Source organism: Hippocampus bargibanti, linkage group LG04, assembly GCF_051943395.1.
Source record: "Hippocampus bargibanti isolate YZ-2025 linkage group LG04, ASM5194339v1, whole genome shotgun sequence".
Taxonomy (NCBI): Eukaryota; Metazoa; Chordata; class Actinopteri; order Syngnathiformes; family Syngnathidae; genus Hippocampus; species Hippocampus bargibanti.
The window spans coordinates 18,596,284-18,624,083 of NC_142737.1; the positions used below are offsets into that span (position 1 = coordinate 18,596,284).

The window sequence follows — 27,800 nt, forward strand, 5'->3', positions numbered from 1 at the left end:
GCCCATCGACGAGTCAGAAATTAAGGGGGAGGTTTGTAGTTGCACGCATTCCCGATCTTGGAAATACTTCTTTCACACTTCTTTTAATGTGTGCAGTTTCTCTCAAGAAAATATTCCAAACAATAACTGACTCGAGGAACTTTTTTTTATCTTTGGAAAAATACTGCGATTCATCGCAAGCGAAGACGCTGTAGTCAATGGACGACCGAACCACTGAAGTTTGCCAAACATGTTTGTGTTAGGGGCGTTTTAAAAGAATCCACCCGGAGAAAAAAACGGACTGTGTAACGCTTTGTATACGATCAACTCAAATTCGTTTCATCACACAGAAGATTTGTTCCCGCTTTCCCACTGCTCTGTCATCTGGCACTCTTCTCTGGTCATTTTTTTTGGGGAAAATATGCGCGAGTTTGTTAGCTAAACTTCCACAGTTACGACCAAAGCGAGTGTCGCAGCTCCCACTCATTTTGACTGGATATTTTCCTTTTTGGGAGGAGGTTTTTCTCCCTACAATCTCAGCTGCAGACTGTTCTTATTAGACCAACGCTGGCTAAGTGCCAGTAAGGTGAGCTTCTCCTTTTCTTATTTCCCAAAAGCGTTTTGATCATATGTTGACGTGTTGCGGGGCTCGCATTGTTTTCCCGCTGCAATTTGAGATCCAACTGATTAAGTCCTATTCCCATTGAATGCAAAAATATTGTTTTCCCATTTGGATACGTCTTTTTTATCTCCGGGAAAGAAAGAAAGAGTATCAATTCATCACCCGAGATTAGAACAATCAACAGATGTGCAAATAGCTGGAAGGCAGTGTTATTCATATATCGGCATATAAAATATACTATACTGTACCTAAAAAAACAAACAATTAATTCAGTTGATGCTTGTGTTTTTAAAGCAACTTTTTTTACAACAACACTTTGTCATTTTGAATGTTCTTTAGTTGTTTGTCCACCATGCCGAACTATCACGGAACACCAGAAAAGCTCAGATACTGGTCACCCATAACTACATGCTGTCAATTTATGCTTGTCAATAGCCATTATTGCTTTCCCTCTCATAAAATATAGGGCTGGGTGATGTTATATAAAGTTCTGCAGAAACGCAAAAGTGGCTGTTTAATAATAATTTCTCATCAGGTAATACTTACACATGGAGTATACATTCAATTTTGGAATAGTATTGAAACTTCTCAATTTTGTGTGTGTGAGAGAGTACTCTTTCGTTAGGGTTTTTTATATTTGTGTTTTATCTATAGTATTTATTTCTTCATTGAATTGTCTGAGTTTGCATGTTCTCCCCGGGCCCACGTGGGTTTTCTCCGGGTCCTCCGGTTTCCTCCCACATTCAAAAAACATGCATGGCAGGCAGATTAAACACTCCAAATTGTCCTGAGGTGTGAGAGTGACTGTTGTTTGTCTTTGTGTGCCCTGCGCTTGGCTGGCAACCAATTCACGGTGTCCCCCGCCTAGTGCCCGAAGACGGCTGGGATTGGCTCCAGCACCCCCTGCTACCCTAATGAGGAATAAACGGTATGGAAAATGGATGGATGGATTGGCTTAGTTTAAGTGATTTTAATGGATTTTGTCCATAATAGAAATGTAAAGTTTTGTTCAGTGGAAGTTATGTGATGTGATATGATGCTGATTGTTGACTCCTAATGTCACAACACAAACTTTCTGGAGGCTTTTTTTAACAAATGTTCCTATGTTTTGTAACAATGTAAAGTAAGTTAAGTTGGTGGTGGTGGTCATACCGTCACCATCATCAAAACTGTCCATGTGCACATTTTTTAATTCAATATTTTAAAAATGCTATTGTCAAACAAGGTTTGATAGAATGTAACAATTTTTAAATTCAAAAATCCCCCAAAACTACAATCAAAAAAAGCAGCCAGACACCACTTGCACTTCATCGCGTTAGTGAGAAAGGTCTGCGGAGATGAGGAAACTGGTTGCTACTTACTTTAGCTGTTACTTTCATTGTTGTAAAAGAAAGCTCTGACTTTTCTCATTGTAAGAAGTCAGAGGAGGAGGCGAGGAGCAGATAAAGAAATGGGAGCATCCCCATAATGGCTCGGAAATTGGATAGTTTATCCTCATCCATGAGGCACAATTTCACTAAGTCTGCTTCAAGGTACAGTGAGACCTCAACGTACGAATTTAATTGGTTCCCAGACAGAGTGTGTAAGGCGAAAAGTGTGTATCTCAAAAAAAAAAAAATTCCCATAGGAAGCCATTAAAATGGGAATAATCTGTTCCCGGGTTTCCATAAAATATACTTTTTAACTAAATAAGTCTTAAAACTACACACAACATACCTTATTGTATGTATAATAAATGTGCTATTGTATTGTAATGAAAGAAGTACACTGCATTGTATCATAAAGTCACTTTATTTACATTTGTGATGGTCATTTATGGCTTGATGGAATGGCGTTGGAGGTCGAAGGTCAAAGGGAATTGCTGTTTGGAAAGAGAGGCGCATTACATGAGGACTGTAATTAAAGAAATAAACTGTGCTGTAAAATAAAGTTTTATTTACCTTTTTGATGGTCGTTGATGGCTTATGGAAGGAGAGTCACCTTCCATAAGGACTGTTGGTAACTTAACCTCTGGTGCTGTTCGGTCGTGTGCTTCCGCCGAAGATCACTCCGCCAGCCGTGGTGGTTGTGTATTATGAAAATAGTGCTTATTATAAGGTTTAATTTTCATAAATTTGACGTTTTTAAGATAAGGTGTTTGTAAGTTGAGGTCTCACTGTATATTTCAGATTGCGCATGGAGCATTGTCTTGTTAACCACGTCTTTGTGCATCATCTTGTCCAAAAAGCTTGTAACACTGAGACAGTGCATGTCTATAGCCTTTCTCCAATGTCCTCATGTCATGACAGTATCCGAATTAATGCTAAATTTGCTACTTCAACAATATCAAATGAAAAAATAAATTAAACAGTTATATTTATTTCGGGATTTGTACTTTAAAGTTCTTTTCCATTTAACTTCACCATTTTTGGATGTTTTCTTTTTAAATCGCTGAATGTTCCCATTTACCGTTCAAATACTAAGTAGAGACGAGAATTTCTTCTGCACGGAGGAAGTATTGTACAGAAAGTTGTTTTGAATCTGTTCAAAAAAAGCACAATGCAACCTAAAATTGTTCAATCCTACCATCTGTACACTTTTCCACTGACTCACTATTAATTAATAGCTATAAGTAGTATTTATTTCCACCTTCCCAAGTGGAAATGTAAACACCCTATGCACAAGGCTCATTGTGAAAGGCATTTCACATGTGCATGTGAACCAAATGGCAATGTGTCAAGCAGTTTGACACTGATTGTATTTACATTTAAGTGTCATATCATGGAATGCTGGTGATGAACCACACAACTTCATTGTGAGTCTGTGAGGGATGGTAACTTTGTTTTTGTAGTAAAATGCTCTGATATTCTATCAGACAACTGACGGAATAAATGTTAAAATGAAACATTACATTGGATTTTAATTAGTGTTTTCATATTTATTTAATCCCCACACGAACATTTTCGGAAAAAATAAAAATACCTAAACATCTATCTATCTACAGGGAGAGAGAGAGAGAGAGAGAGAGAGAGAGAGAGAGAGAGAGAGAGAGAGAGAGAGAGAGAGAGAGAGAGAGAGAGAGAGAGAGAGAGAGAGAGAGAGAGAGAGAGGGCAAGACAGATTGGTGGGAAAGGCAGAGAACGGAACAGAGGGGGGATGGGGGAGAGGGAGAAAGAGATGGGGGCGAGAGACAGAGAGAGAGTTACCATACCCCCACAATTGTTTTCATTATAAAAAACCCATTTGAACATTTATCACAGAGAGTGACAGTGAGAGCGAGAGAGGGGGGGTTGGCAGGGGAGAGGTGGAGAGGGGGAGGGAGGGCGACAGAGAGACACCGAGAGAGACACAGATGTATCTGAACCAAAAACTCTTGCTGAATGTAGTTTGCTTTTTTTGGCAAGGATATGATAAATTGGAAAAAAATCGGGTCAGCTGAAGTTGAAGAGCCCATGCTGCGTCTGTGCGTAGTAAAACACACTTTAGTTTGACTCCCGCTCTCATGGGAAGTGCGGATGACAGAGCTTTGTGTCATACTTTGGACAAGCCACTTCCTCCTTCCCGCTGAGTGGTCACAGTGCTGCCAAGGGTACGGGGACCATGCAGTCTTGCTGCTGAAACACTTTCTTGGAAACAACCCAAAGAGTGAGTCACTTCTTACAAAGCCGAAATGACGAAGCTTCTTCATCACCCTTTCGTTACATGTGGCCCAACTCAGCTTCTACAATAATCAAGTGTTCTGAGAAAATGAAAATTGATTTGTTTTGGGGGGGGTAACAGAGAGTCTTTCTGAGACAACTCACTGCTGATTAAAATTAAAACAGGCCACAGCTGCATCACAACATTGCTCTGATTAAACAAATAAAACCAATGACTTTGACTCATGATATGACATTTGATTTTTTACTCCTACCTTACTCATGTACTCCCAGAACAATTAATTCTAACAGAAAAAAAAACATTGTTTCCCGCCCTCTGCTGTCGTTGGACTGCCAGGCGAATTGTGTATGTGTGTATCCTTTGCCAAGTCTGTCCATTCGGCTGATGGAAGAAAATGGCTGTTGAGGCACATGGTCTTGGACCAAAACCAAATGTTAGATAATAGATCTTGGAAGTGTGGAAATGATGTCTCTCTACAACGGTGTCACATGACACATTGTAGTTTTTTTTGTTGGTCTTTAACAGAATCCTCAAGGGGAAGTAGGGTCGAGTGTTAAATCTCTGAGGCCAGAAGCTACAGGATGACGATGCAAGGTGATGTGTGTGCGTGTGTGTTCGTCTGTCACAGTGCTCCGTTTTACAGGGTTTCGGGATGAAGGGAAAAAAAAGCATGAGAAATTTCTATGACAATCTTCAGGTTGATGGTTGGTCAAAGGTTTTAAAAACAAAATGTCTTTTTTCCATCAAACTATGCAAAATATATCTAGTCTGTGCTGAAACCGGTTGTTTGCATTTCTCATAATCAATGTTTACGAATCATAAGAACTTACCAAAAAATGCCTATACTTATACTGTGTCCACTTATACTCTTTAGCTACGGGCTTCGTTGGAGTTTTAAGACAGTCTCCAACATGTGTGCTCCTATTTTCACAGTTCAAATCTGCAAATGACCTGCTGCTGATGCCCCAAAGTTCTGAATGGAGTTGCAGTCGCAAAAAAGGAAACAATTGTAGGTCCCTCAACAGGATGCTGATGAGGCCAAATGTACTTCTGTTTCTGGCCTTCTTTGCCCAGGTTTTAAGAACACAGTGCCGCCCTGCCATTCCCGATGAAGGTAAGTTTGTGGGATAAACTATCCCCTTTCGCCCACTGATAAGAAAATCGGGTTTGTATGAAGTGGAATCAATTAAACACACTACCACATTCAGTGGAGAATGGATTTTTGTATCAAGTCTCCTCCATTTTCTGTGACTTCTTCCATAATATTTTTGTCTGTTTTTTTAGGACAATGAATAAAACAAAGTTGTTTCGTCATTTTAAAATTTCACAATAATGGCCTTTTGTATGATGAAACAAGGCTCTCAATGATATTTCCTTTCGATGAAAACACTGCAAACACTAAAAATATTCAGCTGTAGCAAAGGAAAGACATGATTGTTTTCAGTGTTTTAATGACTAGGCATAAACTAGTTCAGTCACAGATGAATAAAAAAGTGTGGTCATAGTGTTCATGGTTTTAAGATTTCTCCATGTCCCATGATTGAGGAGAAAAAAATGCATAACCTTGATTTCAACTACATTTCTTGGACATAGGTCATATGGGCCAACAAAGGAATCTGTACCTTTTGAGAGTATTCTGGTTACCAGCTATTGTAGATGAATGACTTTTACATTTTTTGTTTGTAGAAATTCTCATTTGTGGTAGATTCAAGTTAATTCGTGGGTATGTGAAATGAGCAAGAAACTCAATTGCACCATTTCCTGTTTAACTCAGCCATACCATATCAAATTGTATTGTAATCCCAATCAGTTGAACTGATTTTAATCGTTCCACTTTAAAATCGAACCAGCCTCGGATCATATCCCATGGCAACTGTCGTCTTTTATTGAAGAGATGCACACACCTTGTACTGCTGTAATCGAAAAGGATGAAGTGGAAAATGTGGGATCCAAAATCCAAGTAAAAGACAACATTTAGTCTTTAAACTGCCAAGTGTAATGCTAGGCCTTTCTTTCACACATTTTGTTTCAACTGAATTACTTGCATTTGATGGTGAAACAGCACCTATATTAATATTCCTTTTGGATCGTCAACATCACCAAAATAGCTGGGTGTTGACAACTCATCGGCGGCAGTGGGAATCATCGGAGGGATTTGATCGTCTCAGCTCCATAATCAGACTAATGAAGCAAGAGGAGCTCTCTTGGGCCTGAAAATAAACTTGCAATTGTTGCATTTAAGACAACTGTTGGACATCCATCCTTCCATCCATTTTCTAATCCGTTTACCCTCACAAAGGTCACGAGCTAGCACCATTTTAGATCAATGAACAATGCTTTGCTACTCCGGGCCTTCGTTACAATTACGGTTTGTGGTGAAAGATTATCTTCCAGGTGTTGAGGAGTGTAAATGACTATTTACATTGGCATGTGAGAGACGCTCCTCAGTGCTTATTCACCAAATGGCCAGGTATTATCTATGCACCTCTGTGCTTTTCCTCCTGCACCCCCAGTCCCTTTAGCTTGGGAATGCTTCGCTTTTCCCCACTTTCCTACTGGGTGACGGATGGCTTCAGCTGTCGACAAACAATCTCAGCAGTGGCATTTGGTTTCGTTCCTTTTGTCTCGAGTGGGGAGACAAATAGTTGTATGGAAATTCCTGTTTATCGTATGCATGTATCTTTTCTTAGTGTTTGGGCTTCATGTTGTGTGTCACTAACATGAGAAAAGGATTTTCCCTGCTCAAATTAAAAACATCAATTTCCTGCCCCCAGAGGCAACTTGTACCCATGTTAAATAATTACAGCTGATAGATAAAGAAATGTGCTTTGGTTGTTCAATTTTTACAGAAGTGTTAGAAAGTACAATCTTTACTTTAAGTGTTTCGTTTAACCTGATAATTATCCTACTACCTATGGAGGAGATCCCCAACTCCTACATCCTCAATCAATAGTGCAACGACAGTCGTTGTCTGGTTCAGGATGAGACTACACCTGGAGAAGACAACATTTGCAGGCAAATTTTACTACGGTTCTTGAAATACATCTCGGATCACAACAGTCTGAGCATCCATACGCAATGCTCATTTGTGCTTATCACTCACACAGCCATAACGTCTCTCATTTTATGCATTCGATATTTCAGACACTTAACTCTCTTTTGCTTTTTCTTTTCTCGTAAATGCTTCTCAACATGGCTCCCAAGAACATGAAAAGATGATTCTGATTCTGATAAAAGATTATTCTAATTCTGATAAAAGTGAACAGTTATGGTGTCCAGCTAAATATTATTTAGCGCCTGTGTATTATACTGGCAGAGCTTGAAGTTAAAATTTGCCTCACACCGAAAACCTTGTCGCTCCCAGCTGTTAATCCATGCTAATTGGCATGAGCTCATTTAGCAGTTGAAAGGCTCCTCGACTGGAGTGCTTTCAGGAGAAACAGTTTTTGGTGAATTTGGGGGGAATTGCTAATGGTTGTTGTGCTATTCATGTGCTTCCTGCTTGCCATAGTCGTTGTGTCCCTTTTACAGATTGCCCACCTTTATAGTTTCTTGTGGTTGCTTGACAAAGTACTACTATGGAGCCATGACCGGCCAGCGGATTTTGCTGCATTTAGCCGTCACTTCAGTGGGAACAGGAAATCCCAGAAGTCATTCATGCAGCATATTGCTTCCTATCGCGTAGTCAAATTGTGTTCCAACGACTGGCGCCAACTCTGTCTTTCACACCAGTGAACTTTTTTTGTAGCTCTTGCTGTAAACCCTGTCAGCATGCTTACCTCTTCACACAAATTCCTTGAAGGATTTATGTTATTAGGCTGATTTTAAATTATGTCAATCATTGTCTTACCAAATAGTTGGAGGAACAGTCCAGAAGGGCGCAAAAATCTTTAATCCTGTGTAATCCAATCATAGCGGCAGGAAGTTTCACAGAGATCAACCCCGCTCGTATTCAGAAGAAATATTCAAGAGGGTTCTGACATGGTTTCAGGTGAAGAGTTTAAAACAAATCGTGTTGAGCATCTATCATGAAATTTCCATCCAACCTTTTTTTTTTAGCTCACTACCTTTTTTTCATACTTTGCGTCACACTATGAATACAGTGGTTTCCCAAGCACAATTGTTCTGGACAAACATTTTTTCCCTACGTTTTTTTTCTTTTTTGTTTTTACAACTTTTCTAGCCGTTTTATGTCTGTAGCCAGATTAATAGATGGCATGTTGACACACTTATCAGTGGCATCTCCGTTTTAGCGGGCAGGAACAGAAACATTGAATGGCCCTCACACCGAGCAAAAGAGTTTTCTTGCGCTTAGGATTGCATTCAGGTTGGATCACTATAAATGTCATTTCTTCTTAGGTTGTGTTTCTGAGGAGAAAGTTGATCATACCCCCTGGCCCCTTTTGCTGCTGGGATTAAGGGCCTGTCAGACATATGCGATCCAGGAAATACCTTTACTAGGCCCTAGTTAGGTCACCATAGCAACTGGTAATAGAACTTGCCACTGCAGGCCCTCACTTGCGCGGTCATGTGCACATGCTAACTCAGGCTTGCTGGCTACTGTTGTCATGAGGAGGGCTTTGTTGTGATGGTGGGAGGTTTTAATTGTTATACTTTTTGAGCTACTAGTATTTGGTTTGTTTCTAAAATGTTGCAAGTGACACATTTGGCAAAAGCTAGGAGAAATACTGTACATACAGCATTTGAAACGCGTTATCTCTGAGAAACAATATTTTAGAAAATTGGCCAGTGATGCCTCCTATGTTTCTAAACACGAAGACAACACCATTGTGACTATGTGTCAACATAATTCAGTTACTTCCTACCTCTTGGGCTATGTCATGATTTAGAACAGGGGGGTTCAGGTGTCCGACGTTTCCTCGCTCTTCATTCCTGTAATTGAATTTCACCTCTTTCCCCGGTGGCTCCTTGCCTATTTGCTGATTGGGCCACGTTTAGGAGGAAATTTCATTTGGGGAAGAGGCACTTTGGGCTTTGTGCCAGACGGAAATCAAGGAAGGTCTTTTCGAGTGTGTCTTGGTCATTGCTGTATGATTAAAGTACAGTTTTCAAACAGACAGCCTCGTTTTTGTGTGCCGTCTGACTATTCCAGAAAGGCACCAATTGTTGATATTTATTCTGCCTGTGATTTATGTTCTGTGGATTTGAAGCAGTTTACTTTGATGCTCCTGGTTATTTCTTTTGTGTTCATTGTGTAAATTTTCAAATGACAATATTATCTAAACTGCTACATCTATAACAATTTCCCTTTATTCCATTTAGTTGCCTTGGAAACACAAGCAGAGCTTTTCACCCTTTATCTTGGGGATCGGCTGGACCTAAGTTGCTTCACAAAGGACCCCCTTCATGCTGTCAACTGGACCAAAGACCATGTCGTTGTAGTGGATGGAGAACACACGCGCATACGCAATGGGCAGCTGGAGATTGAGACAGTGGAGCTGGCAGATTCTGGACTGTACGCATGCATGACCTTTGGCAACCACAGTGTCTTTTTCAACGTCACAGGTATATTAATGAAACAGGAACCAGTAAGAGACACATAATTATAAGACAATAAATAAAATGCCTAAAAAGAGACTTCTTTTTTTATCAGTTGACACCCTGGCCTCATCTGAGGACGATGATGAGGATGAAGAATCTTCCTCTGAGGAAGCTAAATTATTAGGCAGTCAAAAACTACTCCGTGAGTTGGCTGAATCCCTTCTGCCTTATTAGTGCTTCTAAATTAGCTTGTTGTGTTTATAAATATGAAGCCTGACCATTATTAATTTCTTAAGGGTTGAGTGAACAAAGTATATGTGCATGTGTATGTATCAGTGTTTGAAATAGCGTCTGCCCGGTGGCCCGGGGCGTACAACTTTTACGTCGGGCATACAACTTTCAAAACGTCTCAGCCCAGGTGGCTGACAACTTCTTCAAGATAAAAAAAATGTTGTTGTTTTTTTCCAAATCAAACATGTTTTATTCAATGACGCAAAAGCTACAAACAAAACGCTACAAGCCAAGTGGACTCCTCTTTCTAAGCGGATTTCAAAACTCTCAAGTACACTTTTCAGTCAGGGTGTAGTCCGAAGCACGAAACAGGCTTCTGATTGGCTGCCGCTGCAGAGTATGCAAATTGCCAAACGAACGGTCATTTGCATACTCGGCACCGGCAGCCAATCAGAAGCCTGCTTCGGACTACACCCTGACTAAAAAGTGTACTTGAGAGTTTTTAAAGCCTCTTGGAAAGAGGAGTCCACGTAGGTTTGAGCAGTCAGCAATTCAAACGTTTGTGTTGAATTGATGATGACAAACGACACCTTGAGCAAAGTCCTCAGCAAGGGTTATTTACCATAAATTAGGCGAGGGTGCATCTGTGGTAGGTACTTCCTTAATTTTAATAAGTCCTTTATACTTCGCAACAATGGTTTTTTTTGCGATTAGATGTCTTATTGTGTTTTAAGTTGTGAAAAATAGGGCAGGCCACTTTATGGCCGGGCAGGCAAGTTTTCAGAGTTGTCTGCCCTGCCCGGCAGGGAGCAGAGGACTACTCCCTGCCACTTCACTGATTGTTCATACCGGTGGAAGTGGGGCATTCAGGCCAGTCGTTAGTCAGGACAATAGGAACAATCAGTGGAGTGGCAGGGAGTAGTCCTCTGCTCCCCCCAAACTGAGAGCAGGGACCCATCATAGCAGAGTACGACACCGCCATTTCTGGATAGTAGGGATATATGTAGTATATAGGGCCTAAACTACCAGTAAGACTTTAGTTTGCTGACGAAGTTTCTTGGATAAGAAGCGAAACGTCCGACACCTTCAAAGAAGTACAGATGACGGCTGAAGAAACCTTTTCATCTATTTAGACAATCAATGGTTATTATGACCTTTTTATTGTGTCTTGTTTAACTGAGTTTCTGAATTTCCTAGCAATGGCTCCACAGTGGGCTCATCCAGAAAAAATGGAGAAAAAGCTCCATGCTGTCCCTGCCAGCAAGACCGTCAAGTTCCGCTGTCAGGCCAGTGGCAACCCAACACCCAGACTGAAATGGTACAAGAATGGAAAAGAGTTCAAAAGAGACCATCGGATTGGAGGTTTTAAGGTCAGTATCAGTGATTTTGAGTCAGTTGATATTCTCATATTTCCAACTTGAACTTTCTTCGACGTGTTGATTCTTGTTCTGTAAATTCAAATCCTTTCAGCAGGTGTGCAAATGTAATCTCATCTTCACTGAACATCAGTAACTCTGCCCCTAGACATTGTATTTTGGTTGTTGGAATACAGACTTGGCTCATGAAGTAAAAATAAATCATAAATGATGCTTTGCTTTGATTTGGGGCGAAATGCTTAGATTTTATGTGTAATCGTTGTACAAGTAAGGTCGCGAGCAAGAGCTACAACTTCCGCCTTGCATATTGCCAACTAAGCTATTTCGCTCTATTTGATGAGTTGCAAAAGTGACAACTGTGGTGCTAAGGTTAATATCGTTATTTCATGCAGAAGTGGAGGGAGGAGGGCAAGGAGGTTTCGGCTAGATAATGCTGGTACTGTATGCAAATATACAGTTTCATGTTTTCCACATAATGGCTATATTCTTCAGTCATCATTGTATTACATTATGCATCACTGTCAATATTGTTATCCTTCTCACTTATTTATTTGGGAATCCTGACTCGGAACGGCTAATATTTGTGGGTGCACAGCATTTGTTCGACTTTTGAATGGGTATCAAATTAATTTTAATGACCACTAAGAATTCTAACAATTCATGCCATGTCCATACACACAGCTTTTTACTGAAAGAATCAAATATATATTTATATAAAATATAATGAAATAAAATATAGTAAAGTCTCGTTATATCGATATTCTCGGGAGTCGGAAAAAATATCGATATAACCGGACTATCGATATATCCGATCCTGCGGCATGTAAATTTTCTCCTTGCGTTCATAGAAATAGTATTGTAATAAACAGTACTATCGATATAACCGATATCGATATAACCGATATCGATATAACGAGACTTTACTGTATATATATTTTTTTTCCAATACAAGGAGGAGTTTTGCATGTTGGCTTGCCCCTCTGCAAGTGCTCCGGTTTCTCATGTGGCCTCTTTCCAGCCATGTTGTAGTGCTAAGCAGCTGCACAACACAGTGACACGGATCCTACATGGCACAGGGCAAACAGGGAGCACGCCCTCTATCCAAACATATAGAATTCATAGTTGACTGACTGTTGATCAAATGGGAGATAGCAAAATTCAAGATAAGACCAATATCTCCAATTGCTGATTTTCGTAGTAGAAAAGGCTGGCAGATATGTGCTGGATTTCTTTTGTCATACTTCCTCCTCATGAACAGAAATGTACATTTTGAACACAGGATGAACTACATGAACCTTTCAGATTCTGTTCAAAGTTGGAAAGGGCCATCAGTCATTTTCTTTTACACACATGAAGCTTAAGTTTCTACGTTGGACATTTTTGTTGTCTCGTAATATGCCCTGCCAAATTTACGACCAAGTAGCACAGGTGTGTGGTGCATTTAGAGAGAAGCAAAGAGAGATGAGGATGGTTTCACCCTCCTCCTTCTCTCGTTTCTCCTCCTCCACCTCCATGTCTGCTATTTCTGTTAAGGTAGTTGAGAAGTTAGTTGAGCCTTTCCTCATGGATCCCCAAGTATTCTTCCTTGTCAGGCCTTTCCCCTCCCCCTCTGACCAGCCCACAACAACCAGACAACACACTTTTACCATCTGGCTGCTGTATTTTTTTCCTCTTCAGTCATGGTGCAAAGTTCTACATCGGCGGCTCAGGATGTCTCTCATCTCACTCACGCTTGCTTTTAGGCCAGATTTCTATTGTTCATATACTGTATATCGTCTGCTTAGAGACGTGCAGGAAGAAGGAAATAATGTGGACCACATGTATGAAATCAAGCACAACACATCTGGCAGCCGGCAGCTGTATTCCTTCTTGTGTTGGCTAAATAAGGGAAAGCGCACGGCTCAGTCTCTGTATGTTCATGTTTGGAGTTGCTATTGCCTTAGAGGTTTGTTAGCTAATCACACAGTCTCAGTCTTGGCAGATTTATGAAGGAAAACTTAAAACATGAAACAAATCAGTCATCTGTTGGTGTTAATAAGACAGGCTGCTCAATATACATTCAATATGAAACGTACCAAATTTTCCTGTGGGTAGAACAATAGATTGGTTGCTTCAAAGATATGTTGCCAACAGGAAGTAGCTGTAGTTCTGTACTTTGTTACCATCACATTCCTTTTCATTTACCACATTAGCAGTGCATTCATATTCAGAAAGCAAATGCAAAACACTCTTGTTTTGACTTAATTGTCTTACTTGGCAAATGCACAATGGATTATATGACTACGTACGTTGGTTTCCCTTCTGACACAGTGACACTCAAAATAAGTAATGTAATGTTGCAAATCGATTTTTAAAAATCTTTCAACTGGCTTCAAATTATATTACTCCCCCTGGGCAGTCTCATAAAATCAGCATTTCCCCATTACAAGTACATTTTTTTCCATATACTGTAAGGCGTACCGGACTATGAAATGAATGAATGAAATTTTTTTTCCAAATATAATATTTAAATAGATAAAAGTTTACAAATATAAGGCACACCTCATTATAAGGTGCTGCAGGAGAGGCTGGGGCTACGCACGACTTCTTCTAAAGGGGAAAATGGAGTCAGTGGCTGCTCACAGTAGTTGCAAGACCTGTTGTGGCTCTATATTACTTCATATATAAGGCGCAGGGTCGTCTTTTGAAGATAATCAAAGCTTTTGGGTGCGCCTTATACACCGGAAAATATGGTACTCCAAAGATCCCCTGAAAAGGTTCACAACTCCATTGACTTGTTTTTTTAACAAAGTTTTTTACCAACTAATACACTCTTGATAGAAATGGGGAAACCTGAAAGATACTTTATGTTGTATACATTGCTAATTTGTCGCGTTTTGTCCAACACACTTTGAAACTTTTTTCTCCAATGGTAAGGTTCGCGACCATGTTTGGACCATCATCATGGAATCTGTAGTACCCTCCGACAAGGGAAACTATACCTGTGTGGTGGAAAACCAGTATGGGAGCATCAACCATACCTACCAGCTGGATGTTGTTGGTAGGTGGTGAATCAAAAACAAAAAAAAACAAAATTTTCCCTCCCCCTTTATTATCAAGTTTTCTGACTTGAACTGTATGTGTATCTGTGTTTTGCTTGTGTTGCAGAACGCTCCCCACACAGGCCCATCCTGCAGGCTGGCCTGCCTGCTAATCGCACTGCAGTGGTGGGCAGTGATGTGGAATTTGAGTGCAAGGTTTTTAGTGACCCTCAGCCTCACATCCAGTGGTTAAAGCACATCGAGGTCAATGGGAGTCGCGTTGGTGCAGACGGATTACCGTATGTTCGTATCCTCAAGGTAGGAACTCACTCGGATTTGTGTTCCTTTAATACACACTGTGGATAGAATTTTGATGCACTCCCTACAAACTATGGTTAATGTGTCTTTAATGTGAAGCGACTTTATTTCAATCAACCAAGCAGTGCCAAAATGTAATTTTGATGAAATACTGTACATATGATCCCCAATTTATGAACATCCGAGTTACGAATAACGGTACATATGATATACAGCGATACCTTGGCTTACGAACTTAATTGGTTCCCAGACAGTGTGTATCCCAAACATTAATTTCCCATAGGAAACCATTAAAATGAGAATAATCCATTACCTCGTCCCCATAAAACACAATTTTCTACTTTCTAATTTTCTAAGCCTTAAAACTACACAAAATATACCTTATTTTATGTATAATAAATGTGCTATGGTATTATAATTAAAGAAATAAACTATACGGTATAATAACGTTGTTTTATTTACCTTTGTGATGGTCGTTGATGGCTTGATGGAATGTAGTGGCCGGTTTTATCAGCATTAAACACTTGATGAGAAACGTAGCCTTCTTTCACCATCTTGAGGAATGATCCCTTGTCGGTGTTTTCTCTGCGATTAATTTTTCCTAGTTCCTCATCAATTGTGTTCTGTTTAGCTGGGTTGATAGCTTTTTGCATCAAGTGTACAGATGGCTTGTGCGGGTTATTTCTGGAGCCTGATTGATGGGAATTTTAACCTTGCAGTCTACACTCTGCCTTTGAACGATCAAAGTTTGTTGTGTTTTCTATCCATTTTGTCACTCTCTCTGTCGTCTGCCTGTGTATTTAATGTTTAAACCACCTCCCCTCACTGCTGCGTTCTTGACCAATCACGTGGCTTTAACCAAAGACTGGGGGCAAGGAATAGAGGGAAAAAAGTCGGCAGCCCTTTTGTTTTTTTGGAGAATGGCTTCACTCTCTCTCTGTCTGTAAACTCCAGTGACGTGCGGTGAGGTTCATGGCTGGTGAGGCACTGACGTCATCAATAGTCAGATTTACAAACATATGAACTCTACAGAGTAGTTTATTCACCATTTGATTGGCAACAGTTAACGTATTTTGTTTAAAATTTCATGTCAGCATTCTTTATATATACAAACTAGCATAGAAAAAAATAATTAAAAAAAAACTTTTTATCGTGTTACCTTTTAGTCCATGCGCCGCTCCTTCTGAAGAAAGGCATCGATAACTTCTTTGTAGAAGCCTTCCTTATCTTTATTCAGTTTTAAAAGTCTCTCTGTCTCAACGGAGATCACTGCCAGTGAAGAAAGTCGTCCTTGATCAGTCCTGTTCCGACTGTATGTTTTCAGTGCTGAGAATGACAATCTCGTCTACTTCTACAGCAACAAATGGGGCTGCACCGATCTCCTTTTTAATGACATCACCAACTGCTTCAATTAAATCGTTCTGCATTCTGTTTCACAGGCTAGAAAATATAGTGGATGTCCCAAAATGACTCGCTAGCCTGTTATCTTTCTGAGCGAAAGCACGTAATAGTTCAACATAGTTGCCACGATGAGCAGAGCCCTTACTTTCATCATTTCCACGAAATGCCAGCTGTTGTTTGGCAAGGAAGCAGGTGGCATTGATGAGATCTTTTAAAATCTCCCGGTTCTCCTTTACCTTAGCATTGTGGATGCTGATGTTGAGTCTTCGCTCATTTTTGATGAGGCTCCGTTGTAAAATTTTCAGGTCACAATATCCCATTTGAGTCCAGACATTGTCACAAATTGAGAACAGAAGGCAGGAAAAGCAGAAAAGGCGGTTTCTTGCTGGATATCCACACAGCCAGCCTTTTCGTGTGTACCAGTCCGCCTGAAAAGAGCGATTATTGTGTCCCATTGTCTGAAGCAAACCTTTTAGCTCCGGTGTTTGTCTTCCTTTAATTATTACCTCCTGCTTCGATTGAAAGTCCAGTTTATAAAATTCTTTCAATTTAGATATGTAATCCTCCATTCTGAAAGTGACTTTACTTGCTAACTGTTTACTGTAGCTTTCTGTCTCTAATTCTATTATTCTGCAGACGTGGAGTAAGAAGTATCTCTGGAATCACAAGCGCCCCATGCCTGTCATGAGGCGGGAGAACTGTGTGCCTCACCTACACACAGCGTTTTGATAAAAATAAAACAAAATAAACACTGTAGTACAGTGTTTATAATGTACAATGACTCTACATTATATACACCAACTAAACTGTAGAAATTTAGTTCATATACTAAACATGTTTGAACGCTTTAATAGCGATATGCAGAAGGACAGCAATGCGGTCTCACTGCAGAGCAAGACAGCACAGTAAGCATAGTGATTGCGCAATCCATAGTGAGGATCAGCCGGCCTGTGCCTCACTGCTCGTCTCTACTTAGTATTTGAACGGTAAATGTGAAAATTCAGCGATTTAGAAAAAAATCCTAAAACGGTGAAGTTAAATGGACAAGAACTTTAAAGTACAAATCACTAAATACATATAACTGTTTAATGTATTTTTTCATTTGATATTTCCATGACAGCTTTCCATGATGACAGGTGAGGCACTGCCTCCCCTGCCTCCACTGACTGCACGTCACTGGTAAACTCCCACCTCACTGCTGCGTTCTTGACCAATCACGTGGCTTTAACTGACGACTGGGGGTGGGGAATAGAGGACCAAAACAAGCCGGCTGCCATTTTCTTTTAGGACAGGGGTCGGGAACCTATGGCTCGCGAGCCATATATGGCTCTTTTGATGATTGCATATGGCTCGCCGATAAATCTAAATACATATTCTCGCTTTTTTCTGTTTATTTTCTGTTGGGGCTGCAGTTGGCGGAAAGCGTAATTTTGATTGGATGACACTGACCTAGGTTGCCGAAAAGCACAATTTCGATTGGATGATACTGGCCGTCAGTTGAAACAGTTAAACGGCCCTTTAAATGAGCCCGACGAGTAAAAACAAAGAACACTTCAGCTTGAATACACCGAGGATTCGCCTTTGTGGAGAGAAAAGGTTCAGATTCTAATTTGCAATGAAACAATACCATTGAGGAAACAGTCGAATATCAGTGACATTTTAACAAGCCCCATGTTCACGTTAGCATCAATATACTTCCGTGAGAAGTATGTTGCATAGCAAGTGTGAAAGCTAATGAGCGGTGTGCAGGCTAGCTAGCAGTAACTTTGCGTATGAAGCCGGCAAGTTGACTTTCATTCCGATCGTTTGGATAGATTTTCACCAATAATGAGGAACGGCAAACCATTCATGTTAACTGTGAGTACTATCACAATGTTATTTTAAATAATACATTCTGACATTTTGTTGAAAAGTGGCCGTGCGTGCGTGTGTGCGCGTGCGTGCGTGTGTGCGCGTGCGTGCGTGTGTGCGCGTGCGTGCGTGTGTGCGCGTGCGTGCGTGTGTGCGCGCACGCTCACGTCTTGTGGCTCTCACTGAAAAACATTTCTAAATATTTTACTTTTATGGCTCTCTTAGTCAAAAAGGTTCCCGACCCCTGTTTTAGGAGAACAGGCTCATTCGCGAACGACACCTCACTCATTGTGGCAGCTCCGTGTGTATCCCGAGAAATAGTTTGTATGCCAAGGTAACATTTTCAGAAATTAAACTGAAAAGTTCGTAAGCCAAGGGGCTCGTAAACCGAGGTAGCACTGTATGTTGTTGTACTACAGTAGGTGTGAATTTATTTTACGACTGTTAGAGCGTCTGGGTTTTATACTTTCATGTTCAGTATTTGACTTACAGTAAACATACATTCCATACAAAATACAGCACTGAAGCAACTTACGACCAAATTCACATTACGATCGTAAGGTGGGGAGCATCTGTATCTCTAAGACATGCGACTTTTATGTTTGAGCTGCATATGACGTTCTTTTATTTCCAGCATTCTGGGGTTAATAGTTCGGATGCTCAATTGCTGACCCTCTACAATGTGACTGAGGAGGACAGTGGAGAATATATATGTAAAGTGTCCAATTATATAGGGGAGGCCAATCAGTCGGCCTGGCTGACTGTCACCAGATTTGAGCCCACAGGTAAACATCACGCAGCTGTACAGGACTGCACATTGGAGACACTCCCAAGACCACCTGGAAAAACTAGGGCCATACACCGGGAGACACCCTCAGCTGTTTCTCTCCTCCCACCGTCCCATTTTCTCCCTCCCTCTCTCCTGCCTCGGTGCTCCTGACTGTAAATGACGCTATGGAAAATTCCCAGCAGAACAGTTAAAGGTGTTTAGTCTCCGGTTTACGTTGGACCGATTCTCAATGGCCACTCTTTCCTCTGCTCTCCCTTTCTACCTGCCACCTTCTTCCTTGCTAATTGAATTTTGCTCCCTTGCCCATCGACATGCTCACAGTCTTCACACGCTCTGTTTCTGGACTCCCTTTCCGTTTTCCTGCTTGTCTCCCCCTGCACAGACATCCAGTTGTTTGTCTCATCCTCACTGTTTACAAACAGGGATGTGAGGTGGTCCCTAATGTGAGTGTGATCTGTTCTGCTGTGGAGTTTTCCATGCTGCCCATTTTGCATGAGGAGATGAAACCGAGTTGTTCAACATGGTGATGGGATGGTCCAACGTTGTATTTAGTCAGACAGATTAAACCTAACTAGCTATTTGACTAACAAATTCTTGTGTAGGGTGGGCTCTCCCTGACAGGTCCTTGGCTGCGGCTTAAAGTCATACCTTTTTGGGTAAATGGTGTTTGATGTAGGAGGAGGAAAAAAATCCTCTGACACTTTTCTCTTTCGGAATTCTTTGCTCATGTTTCCTTTCGTTCTATTGGGCCTCTTGTTGGGTCTACTTCCTTTATTTTCTAGACCGCTGGCCTTAACACCACGGACAAGGAAATGGAAGTCCTCCAACTGAGAAATGTGTCTTTTGATGACGCTGGGGAGTATACCTGCTTGGCGGGAAATTCTATCGGGTTCTCTCATCACTCTGCATGGTTGACCGTTTTTGAAGGTATCAATGGTTCTGACTCTCCCTCCTCAAATTCCCGGCATTTTCTTTCACAACAATCTTGTCTATCTGCCTTCACATTTGTCAGAGTTTGCATCAAATTAAATTCTGACAGAATGTGAGAAAGTATGTCACAGCTCATGAATTTCCCTCTCTCAGCACAGCTCCATTCTCACCGTGGGCCTTGCTGTGCTTACATGAAGTCTAACAATGCTAAACAACTCATAATCAACCTAAAAGCTAGCCTGAAAAAAAATGTGGGCTAAATTAAGAAGCAAAAAGTAATTTAAAAAAAGCAGGCAAAAAAAACACAACGTTGAATCTTTTTAGCCTAAACCAGATTTATTTTTAGACCAGTAGTTTAGCATTGTTCGGATTTCATTTGAAACTATCCAAATCCAAATATCCTTTCTTCTTTGTAATATTATTATATTTGGATTACATTTAATCTTAAGCTGATTTTCTTTGAAAAGCTCGAAATGACATACATTCATTGTGTCATTTCCTGCTGTGAATCCTCCGGCCAGCTCTGATAATTGGCTCTCTGTACTCTGTGTCTCATTCCTCCGTATCGGAATAGGCATTTGTTCAATTATCAAGCTGCTTGTCAGTTGGCCTCTTAACACAAGTGGAGCTTGCTCACTTGTGCAATATTGGTGTTTGTGATGGGTGTCGCAGCACACTTGGTTTGGGATGCAACGCCTATCAGAAGAATGGAACGGCGGACATCATTATATTGTGCGTTGTTGGACATAATTCAAATTCCTATTGCCAACATACATCAACACAGTACGTACATACATGTGTACATACACACACATACCTACGCACAAACATGCCGAACAGGTCGAAGGGTAGAGGCCAGACAAAGAGTGATGCCAAAGAGTGATCCCACACCGCACCCGGTAGTAGGCATAGGCAGAGTCCAACAGATCAGACTACCGGCAGCCCCCTGCAACTGCACTCACCTGAAGTTCGTCTTGAGTCCTCACTCATGCCACTGGAATACAGTGGGTGGGGCCAAGTTTGTGGAGGAAGGAATTGCACGCCCCGTCCCTCACACAAAATCCATTAGTAGTGCAGGCTTCAGCTTCTAGTGGAAGCTACGCCATCTTCGACTCCGATGGATTGCCAAGGAGGATAGAAGGAGGGAAGGTGTATCAAAAACTTGGTACATAATAAAAATGCCATTTTCGTCATATATTCTTCCTTTCCTTTCGGCTTTTCCCTTCAAGCAGTCGCCACAGCGAATCAGTGTCAACCACCTTCAGAGGTTTGATGATTCGCATGTTTGCTTTGGCCAAGCTTTTGCGTTGGATGCCCTTCCTGACACAACCCTCTGTATTTATCCGGGCTTGAGACTGGCACAATAGGACACTGGCTTGTGTCCCTTTGTGGCGACGGAACAAGCAACTCTATGAATTTAGGAAAGATGAAGATCCTCAATAAAAGGCTCCCAAACACAAAATGGTCATCGGCACAGCAGCATTGTCGGGGTCAGAAAACCAGTTAGTATCTGGTGTGACCACCATTTGCCTCACCACCATTTGCCTCACGCAGTGCAAAACATTTCCATTGCTCTGAGTTGATCAGGTGATTGAATTTTGGTCAATTCACCTTCAATCACAGGAACAGGAACGCTCACTTGCACATGCCGATCCAGTGCATCACGAACATGCTCACTCATTCAATTCACATTTAATTCACTGGCAACAGCCCCAGCGGATCTTGCTACAGTTAGCATACAAATTACTTGCTCTCGCTAAGCTTAGGAATTTGATGGCAATGTGCTGTGTGATAGAATTGCACGTCTGAACTGTCCATTATATTGATGCGCAGTCCCATCCCAAGCCAATGTGTGCCTGTGGTGTTTACAATACTTTTGGTAATTTATTATCAATTGGGAGGATAAAAACAAGATCATATTTAGTTTTGTTGAACTTAGTTTCATTCATGCTTACATTGGCTCTTTCTCAACAAGTAACATTTGTGTATCACTGGCACCAAAAATTACACATAAATAATTTAACTACATGCGAGTTTATGCCCTGATGTTCATGTGTGTGCACATATAAGTGTTTGTGTGCATATGTGTGGTGTGCGTGTGAGGCATGAGCGCTGTGTGTGACAACCATACCCTTGGCATGGTTATGGCCTCTTCCTCTTGAAAAGCTTTTTGAATGATAAAAGTGCTGAAATTAAAATGTCCCTCAAACATCCAATGTGCTATTTGTGTTTTACTTCAGGTATCTGTACTTTTGCCTGCTGTGACCACTGATAATAGTGTCGCGTTCTTCGTTTGTTAATGCCATGGTGTCAAAGGGTCTGGTTTTAGGCACAAATGCTTGAGTGTTCTGTATGTTTGTGTATGTGGATACTGTGGAGGTTTTGTGCTGACGGGTGCAAGTGGTAATGAGTACATGTACACTTCATATGTAACAGCTGATGCTCCCCGTCTGATCCTTTTATCCTTGCGCTCCACTCCATGTGCAGCCGTCCCACATTATCCTCCTGCTAACCACACATATCTGGAGGTGGTCATCTACTGTGTGGGCTTCTTCTTCATCGCAGTCATGGTTGCCATTGTAATTATTGTGAAGATTCGCACCTCCTCCAAGAAGAGCGACTTCAACGGTCAGCTGGCTGTGCACAAGCTGGCTAAAAGCATCCCTCTGCGCAGACAGGTAACAGAAAGTAGATAGGGGGTTCGGAACATTTTTACCTTCTCCACCTCTTTCTCTCCCTTCCACTTTTGCTCTCACCTCTATGAGTGTATGTGTAAATTCCAATTGTACTAAAAGCATGTTTCCATGGAGATTGTCAAGAGTACAAGTTTTGTATGAGGTAGGTATCGTGTTCCTGAAACTAATGGTACATACAAGGTTATTCAACAAGCCCGACTTCCCTCCCACCCCGCCCCATTCCCTCCCGCGACCCCGCACCCAAATGTTCTTAGCAAAATTAGTTTAAGACGTCATCTGTGTATGTTTCACTTTGAGGGGAGTAATGTCAGGCTTCTTTATATCAGGTGTCGGTAGACTCAAGTTCCTCCATTCACTCTGGTGTGATGTTGGTTCGACCTTCTCGCCTGTCCTCCAGCGGCTCCCCAATGTTGTCGGGGGTGTCTGAATATGAACTGCCACAAGATCCCCGCTGGGAGCTTCCTCGAGATCGGTAGGTATAGAAGATGTCATTTTAATTCTTGCACGTGCCAGGCCATGAAAAAAAATCCACTGTTTCCACATGGAAATTTGACATAAGAAGACAACGTGTAACGCATAGAAAGTTTTCAGGTTCCACTTGAGTACAAGGCTCTTAGCTACCACATGAATCAGTGTGGGATGAAAGGAAAGCATACATCTAACCCTATTTATAATGTCTTGCCTGCAGACTTGTTCTTGGGAAGCCTCTGGGGGAAGGCTGCTTCGGTCAGGTGGTGATGGGAGAGGCACTGGGTCTTGACAAAGAAAAGCCAAATCGTGTGACAAAGGTTGCAGTGAAAATGTTGAAGTGTAAGTAAAGCCCCCTTTACTATTTAGTATTATTTGTTAGGGACGTTGGTGGGAATATTCAGATGGGGACCTCTGCCTGTCAATTATAAATTAACCGTAACAATGGCTAAGGATTCAACAAAAGTAGCATTCAACATCTCAAATCAGAGCATGAATTGTAAATGGTGACATGATCGGTTCAGGGAGAATTCGATTCTATTCAAAACAAAATACGGACTCATTCCCTTAATGTCATTTGTTTTTGACGCCGTTCAGCTGATGCCACAGAGAAAGACCTGTCAGACCTGATTTCAGAGATGGAAATGATGAAGATCATCGGGAAACACAAGAACATCATAAATCTGCTGGGAGCCTGCACACAAGATGGTAAGAGCCCTCATCTCTCATATACGGACATCGCTTTGCTCTTCTGGCATTGAAAGGTATTTTTTGCAGTTTTTAATGAACTCTATGCAAAATTCCCCATTGTGGGACTATTAAAAGCTTTCTGATACTGATGTTTCTCTTACTGAATGTCACTGAGAAGAATGTACACATTGTAGATGTGTGCATTCCATCAGTTCGAATTTATGCAATCAATCAATCAATCAATCAATCAAGAGGATTCACCAATATGCCTTTATCTCTGTAGGTCCTTTGTATGTGATTGTGGAGTTTGCATCCAAGGGCAATTTGAGGGAGTTTTTGCATGCACGGCGCCCTCCAGGTATGGAGTACTGTTACAACCCAGACCAGGTTCCTGTCGAGAACATGTCCATCAAAGACTTGGTGTCCTGTGCCTATCAAGTAGCCAGAGGCATGGAGTACCTGGCTTCCAAAAAGGTAACTATAAGCTTAAGCAAACCAAAGTAAAGCAACACTTTCTACAAACCATTTGTTGTACAATGATGAAAACCTCCCCACCCCCCAATCACTACAGTGCATCCACAGAGACCTTGCCGCTCGTAATGTTTTGGTAACTGAGGACAATGTGATGAAAATAGCAGATTTTGGCCTGGCAAGAGACATACACCACATTGATTACTACAAAAAGACCACCAATGTAAGTCATTAAATCGTTCGGAGAAATACTTGGATGAGCATGAATATCCGTGAGCCCCATACTTTTCTCCCACAGGGTCGTTTACCAGTCAAGTGGATGGCCCCTGAAGCACTATTCGATCGAATATACACCCATCAGAGTGACGTGTGAGTATCATGTTTTTCGTTATTCGGTCCCGACACTATGTGGTAAAATATATTGAGTTCATGTTGCGCTTGTCTGCAGCTGGTCATTTGGCGTTCTGCTTTGGGAAATCTTTACCCTGGGAGGCTCTCCGTACCCTGGCGTCCCTGTGGAAGAACTTTTTAAGCTGCTGAAGGAAGGTCACCGCATGGACAAACCCTCCACATGCACACATGAGCTGTAAGAAAATAATAATAAAAATAAATTGTATTTTAAGTGCCGTTCAAAGCTCTCAAGGACACTTTACAGTCACAGACAAGTATATATAATAAATCAAATACAATTACACATAGAATACAATAAATAAAATCGTAAATAGAAACAAGAGATAGAGCTACACAGAAAATGCAATTTTAAATACAGTAAAGTCTCGTTATATCGATATCGGATATATCGATAGTCCCGGTTATATCGATACTATTTCTATGCACGCACGGAGAAAATTACATGCAAACAGGGTCGGATATATCGATAGTCCCGGTTATATCGATATTTTTTCGGACTCCCTTGAATATCGATATAACGAGACTTTACTGTAGTTGGGTTTTGAGATGGTATTTGAAGGTGGGAAGAGAATTGATGTTGGGAGAAAGTGAGTTGCAGAGTTTGGGGGCAGAGTAGCTGAAAGCTCTGTCCCCCATCGTGCTGAGTCAGGCAGGGGGGGGGCACACAGAGGTGGAGGTGCGGAGGGATGAAGAAGATCTGAGGGAACGAGAGGGAATAGAAATTTGAAGAAGGTCAGCTAGGTATGCGGGTGTGGGGGCAAGGCTATGAATAGCTTTAAATGTGTAAAGAAGAATTTTAAAGTTGATTCTATATTTGACCGGGAGCCAGTGGAGCTCTTGGAGGACGGGGGTGATGTGGTAAAAGGATGAGGTTCTGGTGATGATCCGGGCTGAAGTATTCTGGACGAGTCGAAGTTTGTGGACAAGCTTCTGAGGGACACCAAGGAGAAGTGAATTGCAATAGTCAATCCGGGAGTTGACAAGACTATGAACAAGGATAGCAGCGGTGTGAGGGGTGAGAGACAGGCGAAAACGATTGATATTGCGTAGGTGGAAGTACGCAGATTGGGTTAAGTGATGTCATCTGGCATTTTTTCCTGAAATGTTAGCAGCAAATTCCAAAAACTAGAGATAATTTTCTTCTTGATCACTTTGCATGAGCATCAGTTCGTAGAAAATCTTTTTTAAATCACCAGATTCAGTGATCATTGCATTCTAGGTTCAAGGTGTAGATTTGCCACAGTCAAAACGTACATCCACTCGTCTGATGTTATCCTCCATCAAAGAGAAAATGTTTTGCCACAGAGCAAACAAAAATGTGACCAACTGCTTTTTTTCTTCTAATTTTATTTTTCTGTTGTGAGTTTCTGGTGTTTAATTATTGCCAACGTTATGTTACAAATCATATTTTCTGGGGGGAAAACATGTTTATTATTATTATTATTATTATTATTGTTATTATTATTATTGTTGTTGTTATTGTTATTGTAAATTTGTTCAAGACAAAACTTGTCACAGTTTAACTTTATTATTTATTTCTAATGATGCACATCAGATATACATATGGCCTCAAAATTGCATTTTATAAAAGCCATAATTCAATTATGTATTCAAACATGAGGTTAAGAGTACAATATCTCAAAGTGGACTATTTGAAGTCAGTGTCTCAACTTTGACTTCATGCAGATACATGATGATGAGGGACTGCTGGCATGCTGTGCCCTCTCAGAGGCCCACATTCAAGCAGCTTGTCGAAGATTTGGACCGCTGTCTGGCCATGACGTCCAACCAGGTCAGTTGATCGCTCATCATGGGTGAAAGCAACACCCATGTGTGTCGTGGAAACAACAGTGTTGTTATCGTGAGCCTTTCCCGCGTACAGGAGTATTTAGAGCTGTCGGTGCCATTGGATCAATACACCGCCAACTACCCCGATACACGCAGCTCCACTTGCTCTTCTGGCGAGGACTCCGTCTTCTCCCACGATGCCGGTGCTGAAGAGCCCTGTCTACCAAAGCTCCCTCCCCATTCCAGCGGCGCTGCCATCAAGAAACGCTGACACCTCATCACAAACGCAGAGTAACGTTGACATTTCCTCCGCTCCCTGCTTCATGAGGTTGTGGATTCTTCCTCTACATTCCCAGAGATGAAGCTAAGAACCGCCGCTGCTCATGAGACAAGCTGATTGACTCATCAGAGAACCTCTCGGATCTCAAGGACTGCAGAGCGCAGCCATTTCCCGATTCTTAGCGGAACAATGTTTACGGGCACTTTCTATTTTCAGAAGTAAAAGTTTGTCACGGTCTTGGAAGTGGATCCCTCACTCCCTCACAGGACAGGATGTTCAAGAACTGACTCTGATCATGTTAGGCCTTTTTTTTTAATCCATTGAGTTCATCGCATTTTTGTCTTTCTTACCAAATACTAACATTGAACATGCAGGACCACGGTACACTATGGCATTCATTCACTATATCTCCTTGTAAATACCGCTAAGAAAAAAAAACCTACAGTATATATATATATATATATATACTGTATATATATATATATATATATATATATATATATATATATATATATATTTTTTTTCACCTTTTTTTACAGGAATTGTTTGTTTGATCAAGTATAGTCTGTAGGGGGAGATATCATGTGACTTTCCCCTCACCCCAAGCTTTGATTGCCCTCATTTAATAACATAACCATCAATAGAAAATATATGGGGTATTTTCTATTTTTTTAAACGTGCTTTTTCGTAGTAGATTATGCATATCAGTGTAACTCGATATTTGAGTGTGCTCTTTTCCGCCCTATGATGAATATATCAGTGTGACTGAATTTCTATGCGGGTAAAGAAAACTGACTTTAATCCATCTTTTCCAGTTCGAGTTCCAACTGTCGACATAAAGCTCCCGCTTTTAAACGGTACCCTAATTAGCTCCAGTTGATGTTTTGCACTTTCTCTGTGCATGCATGCGGTGTGATAAAGCTTTAGTATGACTCCCATCTGCTGCCAAATAACTTTTAATGATGGGTGGTGGAACACTTTCATCCTTCTACATGGATGACATGAAATAAAATGCTTTCTAATAATAAATGACAAAAGCTTTTACAGAACGATCTGAACAGTTTTCTGGATGTTTTTATTTTTCTTAAACAAATACACAATTGTACCCAATTACTGACCCAGCCATTTTCCCCCAGGTTGCTGATTCGGTATGAAACGGTGCTACTGACATCAGAAGACGTGTCTGTGATCGTAGCTTGACATGGCCTCCACTAAACATGTGATTTGTGGACGTGTGAATGGCTTGGCAACTGCTGCTGCGACACCCCCATCCATCAAGTGCACCAACCTTGATACTTGTATCAGGTTCTGGCTTACTGCCATTGACTGATGCATCA

The 27,800-nt window shown here is 41.2% G+C and overlaps 1 protein-coding gene across 6 annotated transcripts; it reads left to right on the forward strand.

Annotated features, from left to right (window-relative positions):
- Positions 1-27,515, forward strand: fgfr1a (fibroblast growth factor receptor 1a). 6 transcript variants are annotated; one of them, XM_088994549.1, is made up of 20 exons: positions 1-565; positions 1,470-1,529; positions 4,766-4,834; positions 5,174-5,354; positions 9,524-9,766; positions 9,855-9,944; positions 11,171-11,343; positions 14,266-14,389; positions 14,497-14,687; positions 18,574-18,724; positions 22,147-22,343; positions 22,682-22,827; positions 23,044-23,165; positions 23,421-23,531; positions 23,797-23,987; positions 24,085-24,207; positions 24,283-24,353; positions 24,433-24,570; positions 26,082-26,187; positions 26,278-27,515. In XM_088994549.1, exons 4-20 carry the CDS (start codon positions 5,201-5,203, stop codon positions 26,452-26,454), a joined length of 2,508 nt encoding a protein of 835 aa, XP_088850675.1. In that variant the 5' UTR covers positions 1-565; positions 1,470-1,529; positions 4,766-4,834; positions 5,174-5,200; the 3' UTR covers positions 26,455-27,515. The 6 variants fall into 6 exon arrangements, with proteins under 6 accessions (XP_088850675.1, XP_088850674.1, XP_088850673.1 ...); XM_088994548.1 differs by lacking the exon at positions 4,766-4,834; XM_088994547.1 differs by lacking the exons at positions 1,470-1,529; positions 4,766-4,834.
- The last annotated feature ends 285 nt before the right edge of the window (positions 27,516-27,800 follow it).